This window comes from Cottoperca gobio, chromosome 8 (genome assembly GCF_900634415.1).
Source record: "Cottoperca gobio chromosome 8, fCotGob3.1, whole genome shotgun sequence".
NCBI classification, from domain to species: domain Eukaryota; kingdom Metazoa; phylum Chordata; class Actinopteri; order Perciformes; family Bovichtidae; genus Cottoperca; species Cottoperca gobio.
In genome coordinates, this window is record NC_041362.1 from 1616960 (window position 1) to 1636936 (window position 19977).

General features: G+C 41.3%; 1 protein-coding gene across 1 annotated transcript in view; it reads left to right on the plus strand.

Annotated features, from left to right (window-relative positions):
- The window catches only part of grin2ca (glutamate receptor, ionotropic, N-methyl D-aspartate 2Ca), a 59699-nt gene that overhangs the window by 31999 nt on the left and 7723 nt on the right, over positions 1-19977 (plus strand). Inside the window, exons 4-8 of the mRNA XM_029438738.1 lie at positions 3258-3372; positions 9074-9285; positions 16548-16716; positions 18287-18440; positions 19000-19125. Coding sequence (XP_029294598.1) covers positions 3258-3372; positions 9074-9285; positions 16548-16716; positions 18287-18440; positions 19000-19125 — 776 coding nt within the window. The remainder of the gene's footprint in view (positions 1-3257; positions 3373-9073; positions 9286-16547; positions 16717-18286; positions 18441-18999; positions 19126-19977) is intronic.

The following is a 19977-nucleotide window of genomic DNA, read 5'->3' on the forward strand; positions in this document are numbered from 1 at the left end:
TGGCTTGCTGTTAATGGGACTAATGGTGAACATGATATATGAACCCCTGCAGCTTCAGACGATCTGATGAGTCTCGTTTGTTGTGTTTAATCATCAGCTAAGACACAAAGGATACTTTAATGTTTAAAGTATAATGATAATTAAACAAAAAGACTAAAACTATTCTGTGGAAGTCTTTACGCCTGAACAAGTAAAATAGGTCTTAATCTCGAAAACTTCATGCAAGTATTTTCTGATCAACAAATCTTAGATCAATAAAAACAAGTTGGTTTAGATTGAAGAAAGTGTTTGGTCAGGGATTAAAGAAATAAATGCTGATTGTTCGGAGGCCCAACTCTGCTCTCCCACCCCCGCCCTAAGAGCTTTACTTTACTGTCGCACTACTTCTGCCTTTGCTTCTTAGAGAAGACAAACATTAGTTGCACAGAGACACTGTAATATGTAATCATAGATTGTTTTAAGTGAACAAACAACAAATGCTGTTTATCTGTAGTTTCTTTTGTTATCTCGATTTATATTTGTAGTTTATTATCAGCGTAACCTTGCTGAGGACAAGCAGAAGAATGTTATCTTATGGTCAGGAAGCACATTGAGAACAACTACTCTCTTTAATTCCTGATAAATCATAAAGATACAACAGTAATGGCTCAGTCTTACATCTGTTGGACCTGGCTAAAGAGGTCAAAAGTAGTTTATTTATTCCCATCTGTTTGGTGTTGTGAAGCACATTTTACGGCGATTGTCACTTCCCCAAACTGTGTCCTCTGCCTCGCTGCCATCTATCACCTCATGTCCTCACCACTGAGCGCTCCCCTATTTTAGTGTGGGGGCGGGTGTTGACGATGGATAAGGGCGTGGCTCTTCCTCATTTAAACCATGGCCAAAAGCAAATCCTATTTTGTAAGAAGAATGTTTTAACCAGCGAAGGGAAGAGCCAAGGTGATGCCGGGAGATTGGGAGTGTTTTGTGTATGAACGTGTGTTGTTGTAGATGGTCACCAAGGGGCTGCAAACAGGACACGGGCATCGTCAGACACTCCTCTTGCATTATGAAACATCACTCTATCCCTCTCATGTCACAAGTAATTTTTCTTTTGGAGTCTTCGGAGCCGTAGGGGAGACAACTTTTTCTTCGTCCATGCAAAAGTGGAAATGGTGAACATTATCTCAGGCTTTGATACAGTACAACCCCCTCCTTTTAGACTTTCTAAACCCAGCAGGCTGGATTTGAGTAGCGGCGGCTCTGGTCTGTAACATGAAGGTCGGCGAGATAGAACAAAGCGCTTTCCATTACCTTTATAGTCATTTCTTCTCTTTCCAGCCAGATCAAACATTAACATCCCCCGCGGTTCTCAGATTTGTCCTCACTTGATTGGAGATTTTTTTCAAAGAAGCTTTTGATAATGAGTCAGCTCACCTGTTAATGGGATTATTGAAGATTACCAGATTAAATAGGCTTTCACACAGACAGAGCTGAAGGCTATTCTCCTCCCAGCAGGCTTTCATCACCTCTGCTGGAGTGTCGGCTGAGGTGAGAGAGCGGCGCCACAGGTCTAATATAACAGGATGTGAGTGATGACACAATGGAATGAAAGGAGATAGCTGTTCTTCCTCACAGCGCAGAAGCTGTCAGGAAACCTTGTGTCTGTATTATGACACAGCTTTCTGTTCCTTGACGAGGCATTTGTGAATTTATCAAATCTGTTTAAAATAGTTTCATGATCCCAAGAGCAACATGTATGCTATTCCCACAAACTGAGAGGGAAACATTTAAAACAATAAGCGGGATATACATAAATATGCAATATGTTTGGAAAAGAAATAGATGTAAAGAAACATATAATAACAATATAATTAATAACGAGTATAAAGTCATGCCTTTGTGATGCTACACTTAAGATAAATGCTCACAGCATGAAAACATATTTACAATATGATGTGTATAATGTTTACCATGGACACAGAGTTAGCTTTGCTTGGTAACAAGCAACGCTAACTCTCTTAACTCTCTAACTCTCTAACCTCTCTAACTCTCTAACTCTCTAAACTCTCTAACTCTCTAACACTCTCTTACTCTCTAACTCTCTAACTCTCTTAACTCTCTTAACTCTCTTAACTCTCTTAACTCTCTAAACTCTCTAACTCTCTAACTCTCTAACCTCTCTAACCTCTCTAACTCTCTAACTCTCTAACTCTCTTAACTCTCTAACTCTCTAAACTCTCTAACTCTCTAACTCTCTAACTCTCTAAACTCTCTAACTCTCTAACTCTCTAACTCTCTTACTCTCTAACTCTCTTAACTCTCTTAACTCTCTAAACTCTCTAACTCTCTAACTCTCTTAACTCTCTAACTCTCTAACTCTCTTAACTCTCTAACTCTCTTAACTCTCTAACTCTCTTACCTCTCTAACTCTCTAACTCTCTTAACTCTCTAACTCTCTAACATTTGCCATTTGAATTTAACAAACTAAAATTACCGCCTCACAGTTTTATGCACCCGCCAACCAATTAAGTTGCCATTTATATCCATGTCTTTCCAAAAGGTCATCACTTCATCCCTTTAGATATTTGTGGGAAATTGTCATAATTAGCATATTATTACTTGAGTTATGGCCAAAAGTGTGTTTTGTGAGGTCACCAAAAACTCATCAGTTCATCCTTGAGTCCAAGTGGACATTTGTCCCAAATTTGAAGAAATTCACACAAAATATTGCGAAAAATGGGATGATTGGGACTGACGATGCAAAAACATTATGCCGCCGCCACAAGGCATAAAAGGTAAAGCTGAGGCTGATGGGAATGTTATTAGTTGAGCAGGTATTTGGTCATAAACCAATGTATTGGTCAAGTGAGGACATGAGGAGCAAAGTTAATACAATTCATCCTGAGAGGACTGTGAATACCTTTACCGAATCCCACAGCAAACCAGACAACAGATGTCTAGATATTTCAGCAAACAACTAAACAGTCAACCTCACAGTGGAGCTAGAGAAAAGGTTTTTAGGGGGATCATCCTCTGGCGACCACGAATGCATGTACAACATTTAGTAGAACTCCATCCAATAGTTTATTCCGAAGGTCCGACATTTCCATTCATAGAGTCATGAACCTTTGACTGTCTGTAACATCACTGCGATTGTAAAGTTTACTTACATAAATATAGTATTTCCAGTACACAGTATGGACAGTGGTTTGATTACAGGTAACTGCAAATGATGTCACTGATCATCTCTCTCTTTGGGTTTTGTTTCTCTGCAGGCACATGTTGAATGTAACCTGGGAACACAATGACTTCTCCTTCAACAGTAACGGTTACCTGGTGAATCCATCCATGATCATTATCACTTTGGACAGAGAGAGGCAGTGGGACAAGGTGAGCTTTTCACCACATGGTGACACATATTTCACTTCCACAAGCTTTTCTCAGATTCAGTTTTTGGTGCGATTGTTACTGAATGCACAAAAGGCCATAATGTAACTCAGAGAATGAGGAAATCTGTTCTGCTGACACATTGTTGGTTTCACAGAGTGATTTCATACATCACTGGTCTCTTTGTAAAGTCAAACTCCACTGATACCAATTAACTACTTAATAAAAGGACCATTTCTTAATCACACACACAGTACACCATTACACACACATCTCTGCCACTTACTCCTCCATCTCTTCTAAAAGATATTAACAGAAAACCCATGCACACACACATTTATGTGCCGCCTCATTGACTTGTTTGGGGCATTAATTTAAGCACAGGGGGCGGATGTGATGTGGACTTCAGACTGCAGAGCGTTCACTTCCTCTGGTTAAATAGAAGCTGTTCAGTTAAACATTGCGCTCATCGTAAACAGCCGCAGGTGTTTCACAGCTAATTATGTTATATTTATATTTTCCTATTCATTTCCAATTTGTTTACAAGGCACTGCGCTCGCTAATGGGAAGCTATTTGGTTATGGAAGCAGGCAGAGTAGGAACTAATACAGCAGTCGGTCCAATCACATCAATGTTATGTGGGTCTGTCAGATTATGGACAAGAGATTGGGATGTGATTTACACTAACAGAAGAAGAACTGGGTATTTAGAGTGGCAGCCGCCATCGTTGAGCATCCTCAACACAGTGCCACTACAGTTACAGTTTCCAGAAAGCCAGCAAAACAACAAAGAGTGGATCGCTATGTTTCCTGTTCACACATCATGTCACTCTGCCTTTCAGCAACACAACATTCACTCTCCTCAGTAAACACAGTTGGGATTTCCAAACTCTGCTGTTTCAACAAAGCCGCTCACCTACTGTTGTTTTTGGCTGACTTTGCGATATGGCAGCAGCTTCCCGTTCTCTCCCCTGAAGATCGTTCAGGAGCTGGATTCACTCAAGCGTTCACCAAAACACTGGCCACTGTCTGAGTAGCTGACCAGCTGGTTTATAGATCGGGAGCTAAATATATGCTTCTGGTCAAAAGGGTAGTTAATCATTATGCCATTCATCCGTTCTTTCACACGATTGCTTCATTTTCACTGACAAAAATGTATTTTTATTATTATGCGTTGGTATCAGTTTCTGTTTTCAAGATCCATCACTTGAAGAAATCATTGCTTAGTCCACAACAATAGTATCACAAGTTCCCAGAGCCCTGAGACAATCCTTGGAACGTCTTGTTTTGTCCGACCAACCCAAAGATATTCAGTTTACAAAGCTATACTGTACGTGAGACAGAGAAAAGCAACAAACCCCACATGTTTAAAGCTTAAATCAGAAACTCCTTGGCTAATCTAAACTAATTCTTTCAGCAGTAACCGTGTTTCAGAATTGAAATGTAGGGATTTGGGGTTGCTGCTGGGCTCTATAGCCCCTTTTCCATACACATGTGCTGGCTTGGTTATACTCTGCTCGTCAGCCCGGCTCGGCAGGGATTTGCATCACCATTACAAGGCTGTGAGTAGTGTTCAAAGGAGCGGCTGAAAGATGTTTGTTTGAGGGGGAGAAGAGGGCTCGACTCTGGCGATGGTCCATCTTTGGCGTACCTCAGCGCCCTGAAACTGGTAACGCAAAACAACGTGGTTTGACTAGTCCAGACCAAAAATGCGGACGGAAAAGCCCTAAGATATAAGACAAGATTTTTTTACTGCCAACCATTGTGCACTGCACTTCTGGGTGATGCAGTGCACAAAACAGCAGCAACTTGCATGTCATCAACAATGGAGACAATCTTAAATCAGTCAATCAACTAATAAATAAAGGCAGGAACAGGTCGTAGGTAACAAAGACTGATCACCTTCCTTTCTTTTGTATTCCTGCTGAGCTGTTTTTAATACCACCTTTCACTTTTCTTAGGGACTCTAGTCCTGCTGATAGATGTACATGTTGAAGGGCGTTGTTCTTCCCTGCAACACTCCCAGTAGATCAGGGATTTATTCAACCATCTTAATATCCTCGTCCTCTGTGCTGTGCTATCAAAGACAAACAGGAAAGTTGGCTCTGGAAACACCGTCTTCTCCAATTGCATGAAAGTTAAATTTAATTCAGTGACAGTAACATGGATTGGATTTGTCACTGTCCTATGAAAATGTTTTCTTATATAGATTTGGTTCACATAAGGTTTTGGTCCATCAGAAATCCTTTTCATTACTGACAGAGAGTTGGAACTTGAACGCAGGGTAGAAGTTAAACGTGTCTTCTCCCTCACCCCATGACTCCTGTCCTCATTTCCATCCTGCTGACCTTTACTTAAAGCTTTTTTTGGGAGGAAAACATATTTTTCTCCCTCCTTCAGAGCACAACATTGCTGATCATTTCAGAAGAGTTGTGTGTGAGGCGATACGTTGGCTGTGCTGTACGTTCTGTTGCCTAGGGCGTCTTTTTTCTGAGAGCTGAAAATCAATTCCATCTTTTGATTGCCTTTTCGCCGGCTTTCTTACTGTACACATTTGCAGGGCAGCCTCTCCGTTACATTCATGCATCGTCTATGTGTAACCAGCCTCAGCCTGACACTGTATAGACCTATAACATGCATTACACTCCTCACCTTTCATACTTAAATCACTTCAGTGCTCGTATCTAACGCAGTAGCTGTAAGTTGCTACTTCCTTAAGAGTCATTATTCAGCTGCTTCTCCGACTTCCTCCCGGATCTAAAAGTCAAGGTAACTTGGAAGGAGAGCGTGACAAAGAGAGTTACGACGAGGAGGACGAGAAGTGTTTCTGTCATTGCTGTTATCTGGCAGGGAGATGTACGGGCCTGAAACGTGTATTTTCTGGCTGTATCTCTGTGACATGCACAAACCCTGAAATTACAGTCTCGCCTGATGGTTGTAAACTAAAGAATGAAGTATTTTCCCAATGGATGTTTTTGTAATACTGTACTATCAACTATGATACTGGAGTGACAGTTACTGTACATTCAGGTGATCTGAATAAGCTCTACATTTGGGCTATAATGTCTTTCCTCTGAGGTCACTATTTGGTATTTGTTTCAAGATCTTCATAGTCTGCGCAGGGACAGTGTATTTTCCTATAATAATCAATTCTGATTTACTTGAATAAAAGCCCACGAGTGGAACGCTAGAATAAACAGCCGGACTGATCAATACCACGGGGCAGGAGAGAGGAATAACGGAAAAGTCCAGAGAGAATTGGGATATTTGCACTCCCCCCCACTTTCCTTTGTAACAAGCTGTACTGAAGGGTGTGAGCAGACAGGATTGTCCCCCTTCCTGCACAAACAGCAGAGATTATGTGGGAGGAAAAACATTTTGTCCAGACTGACAGACTTTTTTTTAGCCCTCCAGGAATTTCATGACATTTACAGCAGCACAGTGGAGTGTTTGTGAAATAAACAGGCGAACGTTTAACTGCGAGTCAGCTCACAATCGCACCATCGTCCTCACTTCCAGAAGTAAATTCTAACTGTAATTGATCCTTCTACAGAAAACGAGACAAAGAGCAGGAAACTGCTCTTCTCATCTCCTATTCCTCCCCTGTAACTGTGACACATCCATTCCCACATGGTAAACTGTGCAGATTAAGCTTCCTGTCAAGACTATAGATTATTTTAAAAGGGAGTGCCAGAGCTGATACGGGGTTATTGATTTAAAAAAGGAACGAATATATTTATTATACAGATGATACAGAATAGAGTAGGCCTTTTAGAGTTTAGAGACAATCGATTACAAAGTCGGTTTGTATACGATACGGTTTCCTGACCTAATTGGGTTCAGGTTTTTGCCTGAAATAATAAATGAATAGACAAATAAACTATGTATATACAGTATGTGGACACCCCGGCCCTATTTTAGACACTATTTATTTATTAAATAACCAGAAAACATGCTATATTATGATATATATGTCCGGCAGTGGCTCAGTCAGTAGGACTGTGAGCCGTAGGGTTGCTCGTTCAAGTCACAGACCCGACCTAAAAAAAATGGAGTGTGACTGCTACTTGGAGAGGTCCCAGTTCCCCTCCTGCCCCGCCGTGGTGCCCTTGAGCAAGGCACCGGACATCCCTCGTCCCCCCTCACTCCCATTGCTCCCCGGGCGCTGTACATGAGCTGCCCACTGCTCCTAGTACTAGACTCCTGGTACTAGGATGGGTTAAAAGCAGAGAACAAATTCCACTGTGTGTGCTGTGTGCTCTGCATGTGTGACCATTAAAAAGAGGGTTTCATCCCTCCGATTCTTTATATCGTTATCCAGATATGAAAGGATCTATATCGGGATACCATTTGGCCATATCGCGCAACATAACAATGTCTCCATGCACAAAGCCAGGTCCATAAATAAATGTTTTTCACGATGTGATGTGGAAGACCTTGACTCTGAACTGCACCCCCATCCAACACCTTTGGGATGAACTAAAACACAGACTGCGAGCCAGACCTCATCACCCAACATCAGTGTCTGACCTCCTTAATGCTCTCTTGGCTGAATGGGAGTCCCTGCAGCCAGGATCCAAGGTCTTTTGGAAAGCCTTCCCAGAAGAGTGGAGACTGTTGTAGCAGCAGATTAATGCCCATGGTTTATGTTCAATAAGCACATAATGATGGGTCTTTACATCGTTGTCACTGTTTTACATCCAAAATAATCAAAGTAACTATAAGAACGGATCACACGCAGACCAGAACACAACAGAGCTGCTAATGCTGGTGTGCCTTGGACTTTAAACTTTTCTTTTAATCTCACAGTTGATTAATGATTAATTACATTTGTTTTATTCATAGTTGATGATTTAATTATTTTTTGGTTAATTACTGCCTTGTAAATGGAAATCCCTAAATACTTTTTTGGGATAATGAATCTTAGTAATGTCATTTCAGCCTTTGATAGTTGCACAGTTTGGCCTTTGCAAAGCATGTCATAAAACGTTTTAAATAAAATGCAGTGAAGCATTACATTAATCAGAAAACATCAGAACTGTGGAGCGTTGATAAATCTTCTGTGTCTAATTTAAACACCGACTGTCTGAATTATGGCGGTCAAAGCAGCATTTAATAGCCCCGTCTGATTCAGCATAAAGTTAACAATCGGTGGGATGAGTTGGCATAATTGGGCTCCAGTTGGTCCTCTGCGACCTTCATTCATCATTTCCCAGCCCGATTCACACAGTGAGAGTCAGAGGAGCACAACTGTGGAACGTGGTCCTAAACAGGTCACGGCTTCTTCAAATAAACGTTTCATTTCAGATGTTGATTATGTATTCAGCTCATTTCCCCACAACTTCCAATTAAAATGAGCTAACTGGTAATATAGCAGAGGGTGGAATTGCTTTCGTTGCATTAGATGTGTAATTGCACTCTCTACATCCCCAGTGACCCAAAAATCTATTTCCTCTAAAATCGCCCACGAACAAAAACTCACCTCGCTGCACCAGATCCAGATGCACAAATCACAGGGATGTGCGATGACAACTTATAGAGTTAGAGAATTGGGGATAACTGTATTAAGATTGGATTTTGAGATAGACAGTGTTATGCAGTCATGTCCTCTCCAGGCTCATCAGAGATATGTGAGCAATATGGCAGAATGGTAACTATCTGGAGATCGGTAGGATTTTTCACGCTCCTCTCTTTGACTCCTTTAGGTGGGGACCTTCGAGATGGGGATCCTACAAATGAGATACCCCGTGTGGCCGCGGTACGGCACTTACCTGGAGCCTGTGTCCGACTACAGGCATCTGACGGTGGCCACGCTGGAGGAGAGGCCCTTTGTCATTGTGGAGGCAGTGGACCCTATGACTGGTACATGTGTCAGCAACACTGTACCCTGCCGGCGACAGTCCAACAAGACAGAGATGTGAGTGATGTCGCCACTCATCCACACTTAATGGTCCAATTCCAACACATACACCCCCAGAACATAAAAGGGTTGGTTCACATAAACGTGGGGGTTGGTTGATTACCATCACATGTGATTAGGTTAAACTGACATACTGAAAAACTAGCTTTGTTACTTTGCTTATTTTCCAAGAGATATTAGGGGTCCTGATTCAGAACCATCAGGCCAATTATACATGTGACATGCATAATTGTTTAAGTGTGACATTCTAACAATGAAATGCAGTTGTTGTCAGTCTCTATCAGTCTTGTTGAACTACCAAAACACATCATTACACACGCAAATGTAGTGTGATGTTACAGAGTGGTGCTTATTTCACAACACAAACAACCCTTGGCTGAGTACAGACACTGGCAATCAACCAGCAAACAGCCAAGTTTAATTTTTTTGGCAAGTTACCTACAGCATTAACATTAATTAGCTAGAGCTAATTTCTCACTTCGCCAGCAAAAATGAGAAGCTGCTACCTGCCTGTTTTTTTACATTGCTAATAACAAGAGAAAAGAAGAGGAGGAGCATTTGATAAAACATCTGTCCCTGGTGGAAATCCCAGAATTGTATAAATCTAGAACCAGGTTTGGATTCAGTTATCGAAACCCAACGCTTGTTCGGAAAATAATGCATTGCAATCCATTGTTGTCAATGTAGATTCGCTCAAAAGAGAGAGCAACATGTGAACGGCCCATACATACTCCAAGACTCTGTCCACGTTTACAGCATTACTATTAGCAAATCAATGGCTGATACCAACACATATTAACTCAAAGAAACCATGTTATGCAAACCCACTTTATATCACTGTAAAGTCCCACATGCACTCTCACATGTTAACATACCCATCCTAATTGATTTTGTATCTAACTTGAGAGCGCCATTAGGTATGAGATTAAGAGGCTCTTCCCCTGCCATTAGCCCAGGCATGACTTGTTATCACTCAATGAGGTGAGATACTCATTAGGCTGCTTGGCCAGAGCGTAATATCCCAGGGATCACCCTGTGACCCAATCAGGGAAATATATGTGCTGCATGGTAGGATATCAATTAGATGAGATGATTAGGCCATGTAATCAATCCTGAACACCTAGACACTGATATTGGTATGCATTAGTGGGGGAGAGAGGCTGTGGCCATTATCCATGACTGACAATAGTGTACTAACGAGATCAGGGGAACACAAGATGAGGATCACGTCCCTTCAGTGTTACAGAGGACTCTAGTGCTTTATCGCTCATGCTGACCAAATCATCCTGCCAGAATAAGAAGTGCATAACTCTACAGGCTGTCGCATGGTGGTACGTTTTCAGTGAGCTGTGAGAAAATCCAAAGCAGAAGCAGATAAAGTCAATAAGAAGTTCAATGAAGCAATCGGCACTTTGGTCAGCTGAAGGACAAACACCTGACATCGCCAGAACAAATCACAAAAGCAAATTAGTCTGGAACCTCTCAGATCATCTTCGATTTCAAGAGCTGTTATCAACAGGTAAACGTGACGTAGTGATGAGCGAACAGATGGCCCTGGCGTAGATGGCCAATCACAACACAGTAGTACCAATCACAGCACATTAGGGCGGGACTTAATGAAAAAGCGGGAGGGCAAAATAACGCCTGAGCAACGGACTACAGCATGCAGAGATGAGCTGGAATCATGAGTTGGTCTATGAAACTAAAAAGGCATCTTTCTTCTCAAGAAAAGCTTTAAGTGCAGTTAATTGTTCTTCTTTTAGCAAAAATAAACGTTCCAGTTTGTTCAATACTGACACAATACCTGCTTCAACACAAAGTGCCACATCAGCTGCAATCATTTTGCTTATTTTCCAAAAATGCTTCAACAGCACTTATTCTCAAACACGGCCCATATTAGATAAACAGTTGTGATTGTCCCGACACGTCTCAAGCTGTTGGAAATCTGTCCAAAGCGCAGGGGGAGATTTGTCCGGTTCACAGGCAAGAATCACTGACCAAAGATCGTTGTGTTTTGTTTACCAAACTGTCCTAATTAAACCCAAGGAGAGAGTTGTGTTCCCTAATCCTTGCTGCAGGGTCACCTTTCTTTATCTGAATCTCCTCCACAGCCCTCAACATGCCCACTACTCAGACCCACATCAGTGCTTTCTGATTGGGGAGTCATTGGTCATGCAGGTTCTCCATTCCAATCCCTCAACCCCCTTCAATGCCATACATTGAGCCAGCCCGGTATACCATCTGTGTACTTCCCCCATTCGTCCTCAGAGAGGCATTACAAACGTGCCCGGCTCAGACTTGGCTGAAACAGCTCAAAGCATTTAACACAAGTTCTTCCCTTTGAGTCATACAAGTTCTCGAATGAGATCAGAAAAATCTCTTCTCCCTTAGAGCACAGTGGTGGAGATTAATTCCGAGGTAATGCCCTGGTGAAGGGTGGTATTGACCTGGGAAGATAATGTCATCATACATAAATGGTGCTCAATGGGAGATCATAAGTCCCCAGAGCCTCAGAGCAACAAGTACACAGCAGCAGAAAGCTACACTAAGCAACTTCACTCACCAGTGCCTACGTTTAAAAACTGTAGTAACTTTAAATTGTGTCAGTATACTGCAAACACAGGGTGTAGTACTCTGCTTACCAGCCCACTGGTCAGTCACACTTTGGACTGACAACTTACTCCAATTTTTAAGTACAGCTATCCGCAAACCTTTTAGCTAGCTACTTGTGAGCCCTTATCTTGAACTGATTACCCAGCAGGCCTACGAGGTGTGAAGGTGTGTGTCCCTCGTTAAAGCGTAACTACACTTAGGGGCGTCTTGGTGACCAATTGGTGAAGATGCATATCACACTATGATTGCAACATTCCTGCGCACTCTTTCCCCTCATTTCTTATTTTATAAACGATCAAATTAAGGCAGAAATGCCCCAAGAAACATACTATTCAAAGTAACTACAGCGTGACAACATCCTGCTTGCACTGTGTCGCTGCAAACAGTCCGAATAAATCAGCTATATAATAATGTTGTGTAGCTGAAATGTTGTTCTCTTTTCTTTTAATTATCTAGCAACCCGTCAAATTAATTTTGTAACACCTTCCTGGCAGTCCGGAAAAATGTGCATTTCTTCAAATTTCACAAATCTGCAGCATCACAGCTGGGGGAATGAAGTGAGACTTCTACTTTGCACTTGCAATTTGATTTAGGCTATTTTATTTTACATGAAAATCACCTGGTGCAGCTTTACAACTTGTTTAAGAGGCGAATATTTCAGTGAGAGCGTTATCTTCTTGAGAGGGAGTAGAGACAGTCTCAGCTGAAGTACACAGATGGCCACTGACAGTGACACACACACACACACACACACACACACACACACACACACACACTTATGCCTGTCACCATCCATAAAGCAGCTTCCAAACATTACTCTATGAATGTACGCACTTTGAATAAACAACCTCACACACACATCAACAATTCTAAAGACTTATTTTAATGCAACTGGCAGCCAACCTAAAGCCCAGCTCTGAACCCTGGCAGCTGGTGAGACGGGGGATGTTGGGACCACTGTGTTTACTCGTGGTCTGCTGTGGCAGCCTTGTTTGCCTCTAAAGTGTTCATTTGTTTTGGTTTGTTGTGGCTCGGCTCTGCCTGTTCGTCTCATTGCCTCCTGGTCCTGATGTGTGGGTGCAGAGTCCATTAGACTGAAGGTCTGGGGGAGGTTAGGGGTGACGTGTCATTAGTGCTCTCTGCATTGCGCCCATGGCTCACTAGTTTGCTGCCGCATCACCTCACACTGCACACCTCATGTGCTATAGAGGTGTCTGTTTGGCTTTCTCTGAGAGCAAATAAACTCCTAATGGGTGACCATAACCTGTCTGCGGATACATAAAAACAAAGAGAATGGATCGTCAAGTTTGTCTAAAATCATCCATGCTGAAGGAAAGACAGCCACTCTGACACTTTAAGAGTTTTAGAAATGAATCCCCCAGACAGAGCAGGGTTGCCTTCATCAATGGAAAACCACACAATGGTCTCTTCTAGGAGCAGTGGCCTTTATTGGTTTTTAACTACAACTAATGATTGATTTTACGACACATTATTCTCATGCAGACAAAACCTACCACCAGTGCAGATTCTGAACTTTTCAGAAGGTCATTTAGATCTTTACACTCGTCAGACAAAGAACACAAAAACTTAGTGGAAACTTAGATCACTGTAGACTTTCTTTCCAACCATTATCTCTGAATTTAAGGCTTCAAATGTCCTATCATTTTCAAAATCAAGGGACAGGCTGCTAAAATAAACAATTAGTTTTCAACTCTGATGGCAGGATCAGAGTCCTAGTAATCCCAGTAATCCCAGTAATGGCCCGACCCAGAAAAAGTCAACTCTAAAGACAAAGGATATTATGTAATCTGGTCACATCATTAATCATTATTATGGCAGAAGAAGGCTTCACATTAGTCAGGCCCAGTTCATCCTATAGCTGACGGTGCCACGGGAGGATGCAGTGGGTGAAGCGTACAAATGCAAAAAGACGGAGGCTGCAGAGCGAAGCAGCAACTGGCTCGGTCCAAAAGAAAGGATAAGAACTGGGAGGCAAGATCATCGGCGAGCAGGACGGGTAAAAGCAGAAGGGGGTGCACCTGCGACACCAGGTGTTGAGCACGAAACATCAAGGAAGCAGGCGGCCCAACCCAGGACCCCAGTGAAGCAATAACCCCCCCATCCCAACTCAAGGAACGACAATACGGGTCTGAAAAACCAAGTCCTATAAGCTTAAATCTTAGGAATCAAAATGAGTTATTTTGCCCCTTAAAAACACATATGTACGTACATTAAAGGTTAATAAGAGGCTGTAGGGTAATTCATCTGTCTCTTACTAGTAGTCTATAAATAGCCTATAGAGAAGAATGAAGTAGTTTGACGCGAGTTGAAAGTCCTCATGTAACCAGTGAATTGTTTTTACTTGATAAAAGACAACTTTTCCTCTAAATCAGACACAGTACAAGGCATCAGACTAGGACTGTGTGTTCTGCCCTCTTCCTGACTCACATCATCCTGTTAGTGTGAAACTGAAGGACATTTTCATCCCCACGTTCCTGGTAATCCTGCTGATAAGTAAGGGGAATTGATTTCAACCCTTACGTCAGCCTCTTTTTACTTGGTATTCTGAGGCTGAAACTGTCCGTTTAGCTTCTGCTGCGTGCTCTGTCTGGAGATCAGTACTGTATGTAAGCAGGCACGCCGTGTCTTTTTTGTCAGGGTCACTCTGGCAGCTTGGCATGTGGTAGATATTACACAGGCACATGTCCTCATTAAAAACGGTTTAGCATACTGTAGTCCACACCGCATCCAAGTCTGAGTCAAACGGTTGTAACTGTGTGCCTAAAATGAAATACTTAAAAGATGCCATGTGTAGTATTTGAACAGTAATAAGAGATTTGCAGCAGTAGATACAATAACTACAATAAAACATGAGACTTTGCTGAGTAAAGTAGCAGCCTGACAGCCTCTACACTGAGCTTTATATGCTGTTGTATTATTTTAAATGTGGTCTGAAAGCCTTATAAGCATTTATCTTCATCAGTAAGAGCTAAAGAGTGTTCGGGGCTTATGGGTAATGTAGTCTTAATCTTAAGAATCCGTAGAGAAAAAGTAACAAAAATCTAATTTGATATGCTTTATTTTACAAAACTTACACCAAGAATACAAATATTCACTGAAAAACACCCAAAATGTTTGAAGTAGTTTACATCTGAAACAGTTAGTCAATCAATCAACCTACAATTCATTGGCAGCTATTTTGATTTTATCAATTTTCAAGCAAGAATTCCAAACATTTAAGAAGAAATGGTTGAACTACATGTTTGCACTGAGCCTTTAACTTGGCAATGAGATGTTGGAAGTCATTATGACATTATATTATATTATATAATAACATTCTGCGACTGGTTGTAATTATTCAGTCCAAACAATCCAGCAATGAGTTTCACTCCTGTCTGCCATTGTTTGTGTGTGATTCATTTATGTCGGATTTGTTTTGGTCCGCCCAGCTGTCCGTCCATCTGTTGGGGCCGTGACATAATGTGCAAGCCTGTGGAGTAGCTCCTACTGTCCGGTCCCACCCCCTCCCCAACACCCCCCCAACTTCCTGACGTCAGAGCGTCTCGTTCTCTCCTCACCTCCGTCAGCTCCGTCACCTGCTTTACGTTTATTTCTCATGTTTTGGAAATGAGTTGTAATGCTTATGAGAAATATAGAAACCCCTGCAGGGTCTTTGAGTTTCATCATTTCACATGTGAGATCTACCATTTCTGGGGGTCGTAGTTGGGCTTTTGTAGAAAACACGTTCATATTTCTAAAATAATTGTATTTGTATAAGCCGAAAACTCAAAATTAAATGGTTTGGATCAGGGGTGCCCACATCTTTTTGGCTTGCGAGCTACTTTAAAAATGACCAGGTCCAGGTGATCTACCTTTACTAAAAATGCTGCGACGGGGGGGGGGGGTGCGTAGTTCACTCCTCTCCTTTCCTCCGCTATGTCTCTGTCTATGTGTGTGCATCGTGTGTGTGTGGGATTATTATCAATGAATATAGAATATGATGATGAAAAGAACACGTTAAACCACAATTATCCTTTAAGGAAGCGAAGACTTCCTACAGGGCTGCTGTGCCGCACTACAGTCCATGAAACGGGTGTGTTTTCATTATTACAGTTATGCTGTAAACTCCTAGTTTGTTTTTGTACAAGCATTACCAGAAGATGCATGTTTTGTACAATAGCTTAACTGTAGTGGACGCTCCTTTCTTCATCGATCAACCCTACATATCTAAACATTTAAGGGATGCTTCCTCTTCGTTTATTCATCCGATTAGTCATTTGTTGTGCTTTCTTCATGCTGAAGGACGTTATGAGGACATATCTTGTCAACACAAGATTCTTTGAGGAGAAACTCAGTTTTAATTGATAAAAGCGTACAGCCCTATAATATTTCATATCACACGGTTCTCTCCCAATATGAGCCTTGATTATACCGGTATGTCCAATAATATAATCCAAATAATGTATTGGATTTAATAATTGGTGTCCTTCAATTGATAACGTATAACGAGAGTTTAATAGCATCATCTGTTACAATGAGAACTGAGCAGTCCAGATCAACAGAAACCTATAATGTGAGGACACGGCACTGACCGCCACATGAAACCTGGAGAACAAACTTCTTGTTTCTGTTTCGCTCTCTTTCAGGATTGTGGGTCACACTGAGCCGTACACCAAACTGTGCTGTAAAGGCTTCTGCATAGACATCCTGAAGAAGTTGTCCCGCACCATAAAGTTTTCCTACGACCTCTACCTGGTCACCAACGGCAAGCATGGCAAGCTGGTCCGAGGCATTTGGAACGGGATGATCGGAGAGGTAAGAAGTACCAGCAGCTAGTTTTACATTCCACTCACTCCACAGGGACATTAGCTCACATGTCACGGGTCATTTCTCTGATAGCAGCTTCTCAGTATTTTCTACATTTGCATGACGACGTAAATCAGAAGATACATCGGTAGATCTGTTACTTGCCTCTCACTGTGAAAGTCATTTTGTGGCGCTGCTGTTTGCAACTTTGATGATTTAGATCTTTCACCATCAATTACATCAATGCTCTTAAACCTCAAAAAGACATGTATGCATGCAAATGATTGATCTTTTGTTTTGTTACCTTTGTATGTGATCAGAGTAAAGCCCACTGATTGAAGCATTGTGGTATTACATTTAAAAACAATCAGGAAAATGAAAGTTGTATCATTTTCTTTGATAATAAGTTTAACGTTGTGTGTGCCAACAATAGATATGAGTAACAATCAGGGCGAAGGCCTCGGACAACAGGCTTTTTTGCTTCAGTTAAAGAAAAAGCAATTTTGAAGTCAAGATTAACGAGTACATGCATAGATCCCAAGGTCACTGTGGTGGGGGGAGGCACTGTTGTACAGAAAGGAGGAGTAGGTGTCCTTATGAAAAATCTCCACAGCCAGAGTCCTCTGGCCGGCCCTCCTCTTCAGGAGTTGGAGGATACAACATTAGCTGGCCTGTTTTTCCTCCTTTTTCGAAAACAGAAAGGCTATTGTGCTCAATGAAGCATCAACCTGCATAGGAGAGTTAATGGCTTGTATGAGGCGGAGTGCCCGGACTGTAAATCTACCAGCTCTCCATCAATATGATAAACAGTGGTGTGGTGGGGTGTGGTAGGAAAGGGTGGGAAAGCAGTCGCAGAGAGAGGCTCAAACACTCGCAAAGAAAAGCATTACCTCCTCGATATAACGGTTTCCAGGTTGCCATTGTCAATCATTTTGAGAAATTGGCAACCAATTCTTTCCCTTTTTAACATGTACCAAAAAGGGACAGCCGAACGTGCGCCCCAAAATAAATTACATTTTTAACATTTGCAGGTAACAATTCATTTCTTATCAATTAATGTCTTAAAATGTCCGAAAATAGTGAAGTCCAAGGTGATATTAACTTTAATATGATACGAAACAGAGGCTGAAAACTGTATTATCTGACATTTTTGCATGAAAAATTATTTTTTCTGTCGATGGATAAGTCGACTTATATCGTCGTTACAGTCAGAACTGGAAACAGACACACACATGCATCTGTTTAATTCCACTTCCTGTTGGTACTATTGTGTCAGCAGACTATACTATACTATATAAGGATTATATAACAGGGTAGGTGTCAGCCTAATGCATTAGAGATGGATTAGGTGGTGGGTACAAATGCATTGGTGGAAAAAGGAAAGATAACTTTATGTTCGGCTGTGGAGTTGTTTCAGTCTGGCCGCTGGGTGATGTAACCAGACAGAACATCACCCTCAGGGACAGAGGCCCAGATTTGTCTAAAAGCTCAGCAGTGGATGTCCAGTAAAATGTCAGACGTTGCTACACAGATACATAACGGCACACAAACATCCACTCACTCTGCATCCCCACTACAGGTGTTCTACAAGCGAGCGGACATGGCCATCGGCTCGTTGACTATAAACGAAGAGCGCTCTGAGATTATCGACTTCTCAGTGCCGTTTGTGGAGACGGGGATCAGTGTGATGGTGGCCAGGAGTAACGGGACGGTCTCACCATCTGCCTTTTTAGGTGAGGAACTTCTCGGTGCTATCCTAAAGTAATGAAGACATATGGACGTGAATGTTTTTGCCTCAACTCAAGTTACTCCTGAACCTTGTACTGTTTAGGATTTTAATTAGTCAAATATTATTTATATGCTCATATAGTTTTGAATTGTTTCCTAATTTTAATTCATTTAATCTTATCTTATTTTTAATTATTTATAAAGAGCAGATGTCATGTTTTTCTTTTCTTTTTTATCTTTGTTTTATTTATATCATATTATATTTTATAAGTGTATGTTTAAAATTAAATTAAATTAAAATTGGCCCATTTACAATTGCTTTATTGATCAATAGGCATTTCCCTGAGGAATAAAATAATACAATCTAAATTAAATTAAATAAAAACCCCAATTAATAATTACAATATCTGCAATAAACAAATCAGTGGGATGGAATTCAGCTTCCATAAATTCATGAAAGTAGTAGAATCATTCGTCTTTACTTTGGTTTGTCCGTTTGTCTTCATGGCCGCCAACAACTTAACTTTAAATCCTGACTGTGCCCTGTGTCCTCTGTCCCCGTAGAACCATACAGTCCGGCAGTCTGGGTAATGATGTTCGTCATGTGTCTGACTGTCGTTGCCATCACAGTCTTTGTCTTTGAATACTGCAGTCCAGTTGGATACAACCGTAGCCTGGTCAGTGCCAAAGGTGAGTCGTGCCTCCCTTTTGTTGTTCTTCTTCTGATTGACGGATTCAGACCAGTTGGCACAACAGCCTTTAGGAAGCAAATCAATCCGTGCCATTTGTGTGCACATAAAATACGACAAAACATTAAATAAAAAAGGATATCTCCTTGCCAAAATAAGATTTTGTTCCCACGTTGTCATAACATTTCTTTCTGTGCCTAAATGACTTAATTTTGATATCTGCATTCTAGACTTCCACATACAAAGATGACAAAGAGTAAAGTCTTAAAGGTCTTGAGGGAATTCAGAGAACATGTGATCCAAGCCACATATTGGATCAATGCCTGGAAAATTGTGATACTGCAGTTTGATTTCGGAGCCATGTGGTGTATAAAATGATCTTATAATGGATGAAGAAAGTCCATATGGGGCGACATAGACGACTTCACATCTTTGTTTTTATGCATTTTTACCATTTTTTGCATTTGAGATGCCAACATTTGTAGCAATGTCAAAAAGGACATTTCATTGTATTACAAGGACATCAAATCAGTTGTATACGCTTTAGACATGTAAGTGAGTTTTACCTGAACTGAGTTATCTTTCAGACTCCCAAACAAGACAGCTGCTTCACTGTTGTTGTTATTGCATTGAAATAATTAGTGGTGCAGACGAAAAACTCAATATAGCTTTTGGCAAAATCTCAACAGCTCAACTTGTAAACACAGTATCACACTACACCGGTACTCTGAAAGACACCTCAGTCACGTATCTAAATTAAAATGAGTACAATATACTTACAAAATAGGCAGAGCATAGTGACAAAAAACAGATTTGCCCCTTGAGGCAAATTTGTGATTTGGGCTATATAGAT